The sequence below is a fragment of the Podarcis cretensis genome, assembly GCF_951804945.1.
Source record: "Podarcis cretensis genome assembly, chromosome: Z".
In the NCBI taxonomy this organism is placed as follows: domain Eukaryota; kingdom Metazoa; phylum Chordata; class Lepidosauria; order Squamata; family Lacertidae; genus Podarcis; species Podarcis cretensis.
This window is the reverse complement of record NC_137184.1, coordinates 21,275,408-21,291,241: the sequence shown is the minus strand read 5'-3', so window position 1 is coordinate 21,291,241 and position 15,834 is coordinate 21,275,408. Positions and strand designations below refer to the sequence as shown.

Sequence of the window (15,834 nt, the reverse complement as noted above, 5' to 3'; positions counted from 1 at the left end):
TGAGAACTTTGGGGGGTCATAAGTTTTAAATTGTATTTGTCTTGCATGTGCTTTGTTTCCTATTTTTTGTATGCTTCTTTGTGAGGAATTTTTTTAAACAAGCAAGTTATACGTTTATTAAACTTAAAGTATCTCTGACAGGACTTGCTTACCGTAATTTCATGATGCACAAAAATGTAAATGTAAATTGTGTAGATAAAGGACAGGATGCAGAGAACTGTACAACTAACTTTTTGTGCCCATGAGGGCATTAGATTACCGTACCTTATATTTCCAAAACAGCAGCCCCTTGTGCCATTTCACAGGACATACTTTGAAACTTAGTTGAGTTTTAAAAGTAAATTGGGCCTTCAGAAGTGTGCTAATGAAAGAGAACATAAAAATAAAAATCTTTGCTCATCTGCAATTGTATCATGGGTGTGAACCTATGGCAAGTTTTTGGACTTCCGCCAGTGTATGCCAAGCCAAGAATTTAAACTTTGGTTGGCTTATCTGGACTCAGTGGGTGTCAGTGCTTGGAACTGACTGGCAAGGAGGGAAGTTCAGAGTGCTAAGTTCAGGGAAGCTGAGCTGTAAGCAAATTAACTTCCGCAATTGTGCATTCACAGGCAAGCTCTCTGCTTTTGTCCAGCAACACAGAGTTAACAGTGAAGCTTCAAGCTAAGCTTTCTGCAATTTTACACCATTTTTTCTTTTTGAGCTAGTGTTGCGTTTTTGTTTACATTCCCAAGTTTGTAGTTCTGTGCCTAGATTCAAGTCATATTTTAGCTAGTTATTCACTGAAAAAACAAGGTTTATTTTCTTAACATTATGTAATACATTACTGCTCATTCACGGACGCCTTCCCTATATAGAGAGGTTATACAAACAGGGTTGTGTTCTTGCCCCAACTCTTTTTGGCAAATACTTCTCCCTGGTAGTCTCCTATGCCTTTGGAGCAATGGGGGTCTGTTCAACCTGGCATGTCTCTGCGCCAAGACAAAAGTGTTGCGGGTCCTTATCCAAGAGATTTTGTTTTCAGATGATGCAGTTCCTGGAAACAGATGGTCAGGTTTTACATCTATAGCAGTGACCAGAGGAGGAATGGCCACTTGGAACAGAGAGCAGAAATGCCATGGTTCATCTGCAGCAGCACAACTGGACACCTTCATCTGCCTCAGCTGTAACAAAACATGTCACCCCTATATCAGTCTCTACAGCCACAGCAGGTGCTGTAACCTTCCAGAAGTTTGACTACACCCCCAAAGGCGCACTCCTCCATGGTCTCCCGAGACAGATGGATTTCTACTATTCTTAGGGGCTGTGAAGATCACATTGACTACTTAATCTTCATACCATTGTGGTTTAATATAGCATGATATTATTAGTCAGGTTAAAATGTGGTGTTCAGTGAACTAATATTTACAGAAAACATCTCAACCTGTGCAAATTACAGTTGTTACAGCAATCTTCTAAAAGAAGGTAAAGAGCATAATAGGGTAGGAAATGCATCTTAGCCAAACCCCCTTTTATCTATTATTTGAACTTAGTTACGTGAAAACCATCTTTTGTTAAAGGTGATTTGCACCTGCTACTTAACTGCCACCTAAACTTCTTGTTTTGTGTCTGTATTTGTAATAGGGTAATAATCATTATTGAAATTGTTATGTGACAAACAGAGCTTTTATACCATAAGGTGTAAAATTAGCAGCAGGTGAATATGAAATTCTAAAACCCCTTGTTTTGTACATGTTTAGTGTTTAGGGTTTTTCAAGAGATTTTGGGAAGTAAAAAAGCTTCATTAACATGTAACCTTGAAATTTTGGATCCCCTCCAAACTGATGCCAAAGTTTTGTGGTGCAAACCCTGTGTTTTGTGCTACCCCCAAACTGAATACAGTGGTACCTCAGGTTACATACGCTTCAGGTAATATCTGTTCTTATCCTGAAGCAAAGTTCTTAACCTGAAGCACTATTTCTGGGTTAGCGGAGTCTGTAACCTGAAGCATATGTAACCTGAAGCGTATGTAACCCGAGGTACCACTGTACTCCAATTTAATAGCAAACTCTCTATTTTGATCTGATCAAGTGTTAATTTACAAATTGCCAAACATCTTGTGAACTCTTCAGGAATATTATGTAGAGGGTAGTTATATATGAGGGCTGTATGTCCATTTTTTATTCTGGAAATTTATACAATTTGAATTAATTGTTCATTCCTTATACAGTATCCCAGTTTCTCCAAAGATGATTATATTGTCAGCATGAAAGGAAGGCTTTAATTACCTGTTTTCCTAATGACCTCATTCTGTCTGTTTGGAATTTATGTAAACAAGGGCTTGGTCACATTTGAATTGCAGAGATAATTGTATTATTCCACATTTGTTGTTTGGGTCAATCTTCCAGGGATTTGTGCACACAGATGATGGTACAATTGTAGGCCTGCCATCCTTTTTGCTGTTGGATATTTTTGGACCAAGTACAGGTTGCAGTGCTTATTGGTGACAGTACCATGTACTCTACTCCCCCCGGCCTTTATTTACCTTTGGATAAAATAGTCTGAATGAAATCGCAGGTTGCTTGTCGCAGGAAGGTATATATTTAATATGGCCTGTGACGTAGTGGTGGTTTCCATTGTGGAAAATCTTGCCTATATGCACCTCACATTTTTATTAGGGTATTATTTTAGTTTATGTGTTTATTTGGAAAAATTACTGAATGCAAGCAATGCTTTGTTTGATTATACATCTTGATCAATGTACATGATATTTTATGAAGTTCTGTCCCATCTCCATACCTCCAAAAAATTAACTTCAAGGATCTTATATTCTAGAACTTAACATATGGAAGCCCACCCAACACCCATGTAGCTCCATGGACAGACAAGCAGGCAGAGGAAGGTGCTGGGGAAGCAACAAGTTGGGAGCCATAGACACACAGAGTAGCAGCCTCCAATGGCTCACTGCATGCAGCAAATAGGAACTCAGTATACATCTGGGAAGGGGTCCCACTTCCAGTTGCATGACTGGCAAAAAGATAACAATTTCTGGACAAAAGCAGGAGGAGGAGGAGGAGGAGTTTGGATTTGATATCCCGCCTTTCACTCCCCTTCAGAAGTCTCAAAGCGGCTAACATTCTCCTTTCCCTTCCTCCCCCACAACAAACACTCTGTGAGGTGAGTGGGGCTGAGAGACTTCAGAGAAGTGTGACTGGCCCAAGGTCACCCAGCAGCTGCATGTGGAGGAGCGGAGATGCGAACCCGGTTCCCCAGATTACGTGTCTACCGCTCTGTGGAGCTCGTGGGAGAAATCCACAATGCAAACTCTGTGGAACAGCTCCCTATATCTTGGGTAGGCAGACTAAGGCCTGGGGGCCGGGTCTGGCCCAATCACCTTCTAAATTCGGCCTGCGGACAGTCCGGGAATCAGTGTGTTTCACATGAGTAGAATGTGTGCTTTTATTTAAAATGCATCTCTGGGTTATTTGTGGGGCATAGGAATTCTTTCATCCCCCCCCCCAAAAAAAATAGTCTGGCCCCCCACAAGATCTGAGGGACAGTGAACTGGCCCCCTGCTGAAAACGTTTGCTGATCATAGATGCTGGGTGTACAGAGGCTGCAGATGGAATCCCACCTGAGTAAAATGTGTTTTGCATAAAGTTCAAATTCAGGGTATAACCCCTCACTATGTAAGGTGAAGTGGGGGGGATCCTCACTCCAAATACGGCTCAATCAATCAGGAGGAGTGCTGCATGAACCAATATCCTGGCATCTGCATGGACCAACCAGACCTTCTGGTCAGTTTTTGAAATGCGCCAAGTGCATTTTGCACCTTACTATTGGGACGCAGGTGGCGCTGTGGGTTAAAGCCTCAGCGCCTAGGACTTGCCGATCGAAAGGTCGGCGGTTCGAATCCCTGCGGCGGGGTGCGCTCCCGCTGCTCGGTCCCAGCGCCTGCCAACCTAGCAGTTCGAAAGCACCTCCGGGTGCAAGTAGATAAATAGGGACCGCTTACCGGCGGGAAGGTAAACGGCGTTTCCGTGTGCGGCTCTGGCTCGCCAGAGCAGCGATGTCACGCTGGCCACGTGACCCGGAAGTGTCTCCGGACAGCGCTGGCCCCTGGCCTCTTGAGTGAGATGGGCGCACAACCCCAGAGTCTGTCAAGACTGGCCCGTACGGGCAGGGGTACCTTTACCTTTTTATTGGCCACTTGAGACCATATGAAGATGCCAGGGTGGCGCCTGACATTTCCACCACCTGGAGGCTCATGCCTGAGGATCTTTGGATCTTGATTGTTTTCACACACTAATACTACATCCAGTAGAGTTCTGTCAGTTATATTTTATCTGCACAATTAGAATGAATTTCAGGAACCAAAATGCTTTTTCTCTGCAGCCGGAGCAGGTGTAGTGAACAATGTTAGAATTAATTGTTGTAGCTTGTCTTCGCTTATCCCACCCCAGACGTATACTAATACATCTGTTAATCACAATCAATCCATCATTTTTTAAAAATAAGACTTTAGAGCTGTCTTACTCCCAAATGGCAACTAGACATTTCATTTTGGTGACTGCAACCTTGGTCTAAGGAGCCATTTGGTGCCCAACATATATTTGAGTTTCTAACACTGCTTCTGGCCCAGCCTTTGCATACCCCTAAATATTTTGTGAATCTAAGTTTGGCCTCAATATCAGCCTTTGTGACCAATCCATGTGCACACCCTTTATTTTGCCTTCTACATCAGACCTGCTAGGTAGCATCATAAAGGATTTGACTGCCCCTCCCTACATTATGTATCCCTTTACGCCTTCCATCTACCCTGTCCCAGTGTGTCATACATCCTGATAACAGCAGATTGGGTGAAGTCAAAGCCATTATTGAACCTGTCCAAGATGGAGTAAATCCCAAAAAAGTGTGCATGAGGTTGTCAGTGTATCACCCCAGCAGGGCTCCTGAGCCTCAGGTTGGAGTGCCTGGCTTAGAAAAATACAGCAGTGGATTCCCCCCTCCCCCCACTGTGTGTCTGCCCTTGACATAAAAAAAAAAAGTTGGACTGCTGTTCTTGTCCACAGCATAATGTTGTACAGGCACCTCCCCACTCACACATGACCATGTATACGCATGTTGCTGGTCAGTGCTTTCCCCCCCCAAAAATGTTTAGGGGTACTCTCATTTTCTTACTCATGTTGAAATACTGCCCCTCAATTAGGCCAAACTTAGATTCACAAAATGTTTAGGGGTATGCATACCCCTGTGTCTCCCCAGCACTGGTGCCGGTATATAATTAGATAGAATCCTACCAGGAAATGGCAGGAGATAGTTGGAGAGTCCTTGTGGTTTGGACATCCATGAGGATGTCTGTGAGGGTGGAGGAAGCCCCGAAGGGATCTGAGGTGTGATGGGGCTTTGTTTAGACTATGCTTACAGCTGGTGTGTGGGGTAGCGCAGGCTACAGCCACTTTCCTGCTCATCCTCCAGCCTCCAACTGGCCCCAGAGCTTAAACCCTAGATATTTTGGTCTGGATTGGAGAAAGAGTGGGAGAGAAAGCTGGAGAGCAGGAAAAAGCTGGCATTAGAGGATGCTCCTCACATTACGTGATTTCACTTATATGTAGCGGGGCCTGGAACATAACCTCCATCTTAGTGGTGGGGATACCTGCATAAAGCCATCAAGTTTGCTATGTAAAAAATAGGCTTTTCTCCAACACACTCTTCCTTTCCAAGGTGCCTTCGTGGCATTTCATAACTGAAACCTTCCTGTGCTGCTTCTGCTATTTGGATGGGTAGAAATCCAGTATTTCAGATGGATATCCCCAATTAATGTGTACTGAATTCTGCAGTTAGGTCACAAGATAACACTTGATAATACTCTTTTTAAAATATAATGACAATTTTAGTGGATGCATGGAAGTACTTTGAGAATTTCTGTAGCCCTGTCTTTACAGGTGGCATATGGTCTTTGTTAAGTTTCATGTAAGATAAGTAGTCCAGTGGGCCGGAAATTAACATAGGCCATTTTTTGCCTGAGTACAAATACCACATCTGTTTTTCTTCCTTTACATCTTTCAGGAATGTGAAGCAGTAAATAGAATGGATCCAGTATCAGGTGCCAGATCTATTGATGTTTGTGTGGAGGGAATGACATGCAATTCTTGTGTACAGACTATCGAGCAGCATATTGGAAAACTAAATGGGGTTCACCATATTAAAGTAAGTATTTTTTTTCACATTGTTACCTGATCAAAGGGTATATGAGGTGTGGTAGGCCTTGTTCGGCTAAGCAGTTCACAGGATATAATTCATCTAAAGTTTTTTTGAAGAGCACCATCTGGGTTCTTGCTAAGAGATCAAGTTGTGCACTAAGGGATTAAGTTGTGCACTTTGGAAATATTATTCTTAATGACGGGGGAAATAGTATACGTTTACTGCTGTTTCGGAGAGCATGCATTTTGGTTATCTTACATATAATTGCAGGTAAATCAATCATTTCTACCTTAGGCAAATGCAGAGCAGAGAAGCTATGTTAGTTAAATAGATTACATTTGTGTAATTAGATCATAAGAGTGGCTTCCTGGTTGTGTTTTGCCTAAGGAAAATAATAACATTTGGAATTAATGTAATTGGCTTTTTAGTGGCATCAGTTTGCCCTTTGGAAAATTGAAATAGTCAGAAAAGAACTCAGCTTGTTGAAAGCAAATCCAATTTTGAGACAGTTGCCCTGTCTGATGTGAAAAGCTAGTGATGTCAGCAAGGTTGTGTATGAAGTACAAATTATTTTCTGCTGCTACTAATTCATCAGTTCCTTATTCTCTATCCTAGTTAGTGAATTCCTGACTTTTCTATCCCTATTGAAAAAGATCAGGATCAGTTTTAAAACAGTTTTAACAGCTACATTTCTCAAAATGAAATATATGCTCTCTTTTTCAAAGATCTCTTTGTCACTCACATCATTTGGCTGTTTTTCCTAGAACAGGTTTTGATTAGGTCAGGCACCAGAAGTTCAGTTCTATGGGGCTCGGAGAAGGAAGAGAAATTCAGAGTAAATGTTATAGTTCTTGCTGAAACCATCACACTAATCAGTGAACTAGAACAAGGTGGGTGGGTGGGAACGGTAACTCTGAAGACAGATGGAGATGTTCAGAGTGACATGGGTCACTCCTCCAAGTATGAGCCACCCAGGATATGTCTGGACTCCTGCTGGACGACAGTAGGGAGCATGAATCTGGACAAGTGGGAAGTCACTTGATGAACACATCAAGATATTAAAGGGTCTGGAAACTAAGCATTATGAGGAATGGTTGAGGGAACTAGGTTTGCTTAGCTTAGAAAAGAGGAGACTGAGAGAAGACATGGTAGCCATCTCCAGACTTCTCAATGGGTGTCACATGGAAGATGGAGCAAACTTGTATTCTCCTGCTCTGGAGGCTAGGACATGAACCAAGGGATTCAAGTTACAAGAAAGGATTTATAAGAGCTGTTTGACAGTGGAACATACTCCCTTGGGAGGTGGTGGACACTCTTTCCTTGGAGATTTTAAAGCTGAGGTTCAGCTATTTGTCAGTGATGTTTTAGTTGATATTCTTGCATTGCAGGGGGTTGGACTACTAGGTGATTCTCAGGATCCCTCTGAACTCTACAGTTCAGTTATTCTAAGTCTATACCAGCTCTTTTCTTTCTCTCTTTAACCTTTTAACCTGTAGAGTTTCATTTCAAGCCTGATCAGTGCAAGGGACAGTGCAACATGGGATTAGTATAATCTTCGCTGTATGTAGAGTGTTATGTATGCTTAGGGCACTTTGGAAAGTGCTGTGTGAGAAATTTATACTGTATTGTGTGTGTGATACTCAGAAAGAATCTGGCCACTTTTATTGTGACTCATCTTGTAGCCAGTCATCTTGTCTTACAGATAAATCCAAGTTAATTTGTGGTTTAATAGGTACAGTCTTACACTTCCTTCTCAGATGAGTGGAATCACGTGCAGGGTGTCACTATAATAGGACAAAGCTGCCTGATATGTTAATGCCACCTTGAGATTTTAATCTTTGTTTGGCAGAGTTGTCTAACATGTTTTTTCGTTTTTTCTTTTTCTGCTTTCCCTTCAAGGTTTCACTGGAAAATAAGAATGCAGCCATTATTTATAACCCCAAAAAGCAAACTCCAGAGTCACTACAAGAAGCTATAGATGACATGGGATTTGATGCTACACTTACTAATGCAAACTCTAAACCTGTTTTAGCAGACACCATTTTTCTTACAATACCAGCTCAATCAGCATTAACATGTGAAGAAATCCGTACCAACCTCCTGCAAACCAAGGGTATCTTGGATGTGAAAAGCTCTTCTGACAGAAAGTCTGTAGTTGTAACATTTGTCTCCTCTATTATAAATGGCAAGCAGATCAACCAAATAGTGCCAGAATTCAGTTCAGAGAATGTAGTGCATGAAATAAATCCTGGAATGTCTGAAGATTCAAATTTATTCCAAACAAGCGATGTTGCATTAAGGATGAAAGTAGAGGGGATGACCTGCCATTCTTGCACTAGCACTATTGAAGGAAAGATTGGCAAACTGCAAGGTGTCACACGAATTAAAGGTAATTAAAACGGATTAGAGTTTGGTTTTTCCTGGCCTTATATGTTGCTTGATCATTTCCCATGAGTTTTCCAGTATTGCAACCCTTTATTTGGTATACCCAACTAGGTAACTGAGTGGACTCTTTCTTTTACCCTATTCTGTGTAGAGTTTGCAGCCAAATCACAAATGCATGCTTTGCTGGAGAAGCACAGGCTAGTACACAGAGAGTTCATAGAGACGACCCTTTATGTGTCCACTTCCCCTGCCTCCTCTGGGCAGGTATTCTGTAACAAAGGAGATATTCCTTTATACTTTATTCTGCCTCTGAGGAGACTCTTTCCACCATGCTTCCTAACTGATCAGACATGTGTCTGGGGGCTTTCAGACACACGCTACCTATTTTGAAGCCAGCTTCTTTATTTTGTACCTAGGAAGTTTTCTATTTGTATTAAGATTTTTACCAAAGTTTTTTATAATGCAATAAAATATAGAAAACTAATGTAAATTTAAAAAGAGACAAAAAAAACAGCTGCAAAAGAAATAGGGAAAAAAGAAAAACAAAGAAGCAGAAAGAAGGAGGGAAAGAGAAGGAAAGGAAAAGAAAAGGAAAGGAAATTTTAAAAATGAGAGAAAGAGAAAAGAAGCAATAAAGAGAGATAAAAAGTACTCTGGTTTTCCATCTGCCAGTTTCATTTCAAAAAGTTATTTAATACGTTCATGGGAATATCCATCTTCTCCACTTTCTGTTAATATTTCTCTTAAGTCCAACTCTCTCAAAATCATTCATTTCCTTTTCCCTTGAAAAGTCCAAGAAGGGTTCCCAATTATTTTTATTAGTAATAAATTTCAGCTGTGCTTTTTCTTTAAAGTCTTTCCACTGTGATCGCATGTTAAAATAATATTCCCTGATTCTTTTAATGTTACATATCTTTTAATTCACACCCAGTTCAGTATATTCAATTTCCATTTTCTGTTGTGGTGCAATTGTGTGCTGTAGAATGAGTGGTGTTAATAGCAAAAGAAGACAAAGCTATGTTAGTAAACAGAGGCTCATTTGAGGGTGGCAGAATTCCTTCCCCAATTGCATGACACAGTTTATCACATTCCCATAGGGCCAGTGCTCCTCCCCCTTTGAAAGCTAAACCCCACCATTGCAGGCATGTGACCCGTCTGTGTTGCACACTGTGTTATGCACTGGTATGTCTGTGATTTTGCAGCCTTTCCCCACCTGGCTTGCCAGTGGCAGCAGACCTTTCAGAGGTGGGCAAGAGGTGGGCAACATGGAGGGGGAAACCAGAATTTTAGGTGAAACACCATTAGGGAAACATACTAACAATTCACCATTTATCTTCTAGTCTCCCTGGACAATCAGGAAGCTGTGGTGGTTTATCAGCCTCATCTCATCACATCGGAGGAAATAAAAAACCAAATAGAAGCTGCCGGTTTCATGGCATCGATAAAGAAGCAGCCTAAGCCCCTCAAACTTGGTGCTATTGATGTAGAGCGGCTGAAGAACACACAAACCAAATGCTCAGAAAAAGCTCTGCAAGAATCTCCAGAGTACACACAATGTTTGAAGACCATAACATTCCGAGTTGATGGCATGCACTGCAATTCATGTGTCTTCAATATTCAAAGCAGCATATCAGCACTCCCTGCAGTAACTAGTATAGCGGTTTCTTTAGAGGAAAAATCTGCCATTGTAAAGTACAATCCCAGCCTAATCAGCATAAGTGCACTGAGAAGAGCCATAGAAGCAGTATCCCCAGAGACTTTTAAGGTCAGCCTTTTTGACGGACATGAAAATGCTGCACTTCTGAACACACCTAAATCTCCGCTGAAATCTCCAAGAGCTGTCAACAGCATCATGCACCATCCCTTGACATGCACTACCGTGATAAATATAGAAGGAATGACCTGCAATTCTTGTGTACAGTCCATTGAGGGAGTAATTTCCCAGAAGCCAGGCGTAAAGGCAATACATGTGTCTCTTCTGAACCATAATGGGACTATAGAATATGACCCCATGCAGACCTCTCCAGATGACTTAAGGAATGGCATTGAGGATATGGGTTTTGATGCATCCTTAACAGGTGATAGCTCTTTAAATTATGCTTATAGAGCAAATCCAACTGCTATTTTGAAAGGTAGCTTTCTCTGGAGGGGGTTGTGCAAATCCATATGGTAATTATAATCTCTTAATACTGATTCTGAAATGGCCTAACCTGGAGTCACTCACCCTAGTTTTTTGGGGGTGGGGGCACAGGAAAGGAAATATTGGGTGTCATTAAAGGCAGCTGATTTGGAGATGGGTAGGTTTGCCCCATTGTGTACATTCCAACAATATGTTGTTCTGCATAGCCCCACTGAAATTAATAGGTCTATGAGATTGCACATGGTATGGTGTATCTGATTGAACGTTGCTGATGTCTACAAAGATCTGGGAAGATGCCCCTCCTTCAGCTCTACATGCTTGCTTTCTACATGTATGCTCTACAAACATGTGCTTTAAACAATTGTTTCATGTTCTTATTATCTTAGAATATTTGTAGTGTTTCAACATAAAGGCTAGCAGCCACTCACAACACTACAGATACTCTGAGATAATAAGCAGGAACACAAAACAATTGTTTGAGGCACATGTTTCTAGAGCATACATATAGAAAGCAAGCATGCCCCCTAAAGAGAAGAGATGCCTTATGGCTTCTGTTTAACTGGAAAGGATATCCTAAGGGTGATTTTCCAGTTAGGAAGCATGGGATTTGCTATTTTCTCTGCTTCTCAAATTCAAAGGTATCTTCTGGGCTCAGCTAGAAATAAGGTAGACTGGGAGAGCTGGTATTTTTAGCTCCTTCAGATGTGAAATGAATGCATCCAGTGTCCTTGGGACTAACATAGTTGCAGCAGTTGTTCAAACACATTAAAATTATTCTTTTCTGTTCCCAGGTCCCACAAGTACAGAACCTTTGGTGCTAATAACTCAGCCCTCACAGGAAAGGCTGGCAGAATCTCAGGATAATAAACACATCAAAATGGAAGCTCACTCCAACCTCTCCCCCGTCCACAATAAGCAGGATGCAAGTGCGCCTTCCAAGTGCTACATTCAAGTCACTGGCATGACATGTGCTTCCTGTGTGGCAAACATTGAAAGGAATCTGAAGAGAGAAGATGGTGAGATATACATTAGTAAAATGGATTTAAGTTCCCTGACACCATTTTAGGGATGCTTAACCTGACCTTTTAAAGCTCAGGTGACGCAAATATGTAGGCCCTTCAGGGATTCTGATTATACAGTTTAAATTCTAAGGCTTGCATCTTTAGCAGGGATGAAGAAATGGAGTGATATGTTGTGGAAGTGAATGCCATCCTTTGGCAGGAGAAGAGCTAGTAGCATTTGCCATTCATTACCATAAGACATAACAATCTTCCAGTCTTCTCTGTGTCTCTTGTGGCAGAAAATAGAAGGTGGAATCCATAATGTTTCATTGCCAGCTATCAGTTTTTGTTCCCTCTCTAAACTCTTAAAGGCTAGTGGCCAAGAAATAGGATAGTGTATTTTAGTGGCTGCCTTTCAAAAAAGATCTGAAAGAGGATCCAAAGGCACTGCTGTCGCAGCAGCACAATGACTGTGTATCTTTCCCCTTCATTGCAGGGGTTTATTATTATTATATATTCAATTTATATGCCACTCTTTATCTGAAGATCCTTTGGCGGTGTACAACATTAAAAACATAATTTACAGAGCATAATAATAAAAAACAGTAAAACAATCACAGAAAGAATCTTAATAACAGTTCCCCCTCCCCCACTTTTAAAAGGTCGTAGATTGTTTAATGGCCAAAGAAGAATGTTTTCGCCTGGTGCCAAAAGACATGTAATACATTAGAAATTGGGAAGAGGATACAGACTGGCAGGGTGCTAAGGTGGTTGTTTGAGGACACTGTGGTTCCTACAGGTGCTGCATTGAGAACTTCCACACTAAACAATATTGTATACCTTCTTTGTAATGGGCGCAAAAACCATATTCACCTTTTTTTCTAACTTTAATCTACATTGAATATATGAAGTGAAGTGGAATGTGGAGAAGTAGCTATTTATCCATTCTAGCATTTATAGCTTGTCTACCTGTTCAAAAAATCAAGGTGGCTATCAAAGCCTTTACCTTGACTCAAATTAGAGCCAGACCACATTCTGTCAATAAGTTGGCTCCTTTAGCTGTTGCATGTAATGCCTATTATGTTCCAGTATTGCTGTTATGGCCTAATCTGTATAGAAGTATATGGCACAACTCAGCCTTCCCTAATGGGTACTCCTCAGATGTTTTGAATTACAACTCCCATGAATCCCCAGTCATCAATGGAGTGGTGGTCCATAACATCTGAAGACTACCTGATTGCAGAAGGCTGAGCAAGATCATCCCACTGTATATTGCACTCCTCATTTCTTTATGTAATGTTCCTTTGTGTGGCCTTGTGTCTCTAGGAATACACTCTGTTCTTGTTGCTCTAATGGCTGGGAAGGCAGAAGTGAGGTATAATCCTTCCATCATCCAGCCATCAGCTGTAGCGGAATTGATTAGGGACCTGGGCTTTGGAGCTACAGTTCTGGAGAACTATGATGAAGGAGATGGCATCCTGGAACTTGTTGTAAGCAAATAATTTAATAATCAATGCCACTTAACACTCAGCCGTTTTACCTAGTGAGCTTTTCATACAGAGTTAATTAAAGAAAATTCCTCTACAGATTGTGTGTCAGTAACTCTGATTCCAAAAGCATTCAGAGTAATTTATATCCCCCACCTCCTCTTCTTTTGCATGTGTGAGAGAGTGTATGTCAGAGAGATTACTACTTGGCAAGCTCCAGCAATTAGCTGCAGACACCTGGTGTTTGTATGGAACAACTTTTGTCAGGACTGTAGCAGGGGTGGAGTGAAGCTAATTCTTAAAATTTAAACTTAGAAGCTAATTCTTAAAATTTAAACTTAGCCTCCATGCCAGCTTGTGTTAGGGCAACAAACATTTAGTCAAGTTTTCAGTATAAAAGGGGGGGGGATTAAGAGAGGTGAAGTCTGAGCTCATGCCCATTTGTGCCACATTTCTAGACACAAGTCCATCCTTTAAAGCTCTGTGTCAGAGTGTTGTTGTTGTTGTTGTTGGCACTTTCTCCATTAAAAGCCCTCTACAGACTGCAGAATTGGAGCAAAAGGCAAACCACAGAAAACCCAAGTTGCCATTTGTTCCAAGTCAGTGCTAAGGAGGTTTTCCTAGGGAAAGTGATGAGGGGGCGGGAATGGTCTTGGACATGAAGCTTTAAAGTGCAGATATGTGTCTTGAAAACATGGGGGGAGAGGTAAGTGTGAATGAGCCCTCTGTCTTGGCAGCTCAAGTTTTTATTTTATTTTGGTGTGTCTGATTCATAATACAATTGAGCAACAGTACTCTCTGCTGGCCAGCTAGGTTTACGTTTATACTTTATTTATTTATTTATTTAACAACATTTATACACTGCTTGATTGTAAAAACCCTTGAAGTGGTTTATAAAAGATAAAAAGTAAAATAAAAAAATATTTACAATTTTAAGGTTCATCTGTTTATAAAAAAGTATTCTGCCTTCCTTCTGAAATACTTGGTGTACTATGCAAATTAAAATAACACTGTGAAACAGTTGTGCTACAGAATCAATAAAATAAAGTTAGTGCAATTTTGGGTCATTGACTGGGAACAGTGCCATCTTCCGATTGGAATTACTTATCAACTTAATTATTTATGATGCATGCAAAATTATCTCTGAAGAGAGAATATTCTGCAAACAATAAACTTTTGTTTTAACAGGTGAGGGGAATGACATGTGCCTCATGTGTTCATAAAATAGAATCCACACTTATGAAAACAAAAGGGATTCTGTACAGCTCTGTAGCACTTGCAACAAATAAAGCACATATTAAGTATGATCCTGAGATAGTTGGCCCAAGAGATATTATACGGATTATAGAGGTAAGTAGTCTTGTGAATGTAGCAATTTGCTGGGTCATTTTTCACATATAAATACTACCGTGTTAGTGGAACATATTTTGCAGCTGAAGATTGTTGAGCCCATTGTGGATAGTAAAGATAGTAGTAGTAGTAGTAGTAGTAGTAGTAATAATAATAATAATTTATTTATTTATACCCCGCCCATCCGGCTGAGTTTCCCCAGCCACCCTGGGCGCCTTCCAATCAAATGTTAAAAACAGTACAGCATTAAATATTAAAAACTTCCCTGAACAGGGCTGCCTTCAGATGTCTTTTAAAGATAGGATAGCTGTTTATTTCCTTCACATCTGAAGGGAGGGTGCTCCACAGGGTGGGTGCCACTACCGAGAAGGCCCTCTGTCTGGTTCCCTGTAGCCTCACTTCTCGCAATGAGGGAACCGCCAGAAGGCCCTCGGTGCTGGATCTCAGTGTCTGGGCTGAATGATGGGGGTGGAGACGCTCCTTCAGGTATACAGGACCGAGGCCGTTTAGGGCTTTAAAGGTCAGCACCAACACTTTGAATTGTGCTCGGAAATGTACTGGGAGCCAGTGCAGATCTCTCAGGACTAGTGTTATGTGGTCCCGACGGCCAGTCCCAGTCACTAGTCTAGCTGCTGCATTCTGGATTAATTGCAGTTTCCGGGTCACCTTCAAAGGTAGCCCCACATAGAGCACATTGCAGTAGTCTAAGTGGGAGATAACTAGAGCATGCACCACTCTGGCGAGACAGTCTGTGGGCAGGTAGGGTCTTAGCCTGCGTACCAGGTAGAGCTGGTAGACAGCCATCCTGGACACAGAATTAACCTGCGCCTCCATGGACAGCTGTGAGTCCAAAATGACTCCCAGGCTGCACACCTGGTCTTTCAGGGGCACAGTTACCCCATTCAGGACCAGGGAATCCCCCACACCTGCCCGCCCCCTGTCCCCCCAAAACAGTATAAAGACAATTGTAATCTTGGAGACTTTGTCTCTGTCCCTGTCTCGCTCCCCCAACTCTTACCTTTTTCAGTTGCCTGCCTTTCTTCATGCTTCCATCTTTATTTCCTCATGTTTGTCTGCTTAGATCATGGGCAGGGAACATTTTTGGTTCCACAGGCCACATTCTTATCGAGATTGGCCTCATGGGCCAATCTGACAGTTGGGGGCCTCATCTTCTGGTCAATCACAGGATGTCATATAATGACACCCTGTGATTGACTGTTGGGTTGTCTTGCTCACCTGTGAGCATAACTTGCAGGGTTCTGGAGCACCAGCAGCTGCTCAAGGACACACA

At 41.6% G+C, this 15,834-nt stretch overlaps 1 protein-coding gene across 1 annotated transcript in view; it reads left to right on the top strand.

The window, feature by feature from the left end:
- Window positions 1-15,834, top strand: part of ATP7A (ATPase copper transporting alpha) — a 41,580-nt gene that overhangs the window by 8,783 nt on the left and 16,963 nt on the right. The window contains exons 2-7 of the mRNA XM_079961207.1: window positions 6,046-6,186; window positions 8,080-8,569; window positions 9,906-10,643; window positions 11,497-11,721; window positions 13,033-13,196; window positions 14,382-14,543. Coding sequence (XP_079817333.1) covers window positions 6,046-6,186; window positions 8,080-8,569; window positions 9,906-10,643; window positions 11,497-11,721; window positions 13,033-13,196; window positions 14,382-14,543 — 1,920 coding nt within the window. The remainder of the gene's footprint in view (window positions 1-6,045; window positions 6,187-8,079; window positions 8,570-9,905; window positions 10,644-11,496; window positions 11,722-13,032; window positions 13,197-14,381; window positions 14,544-15,834) is intronic.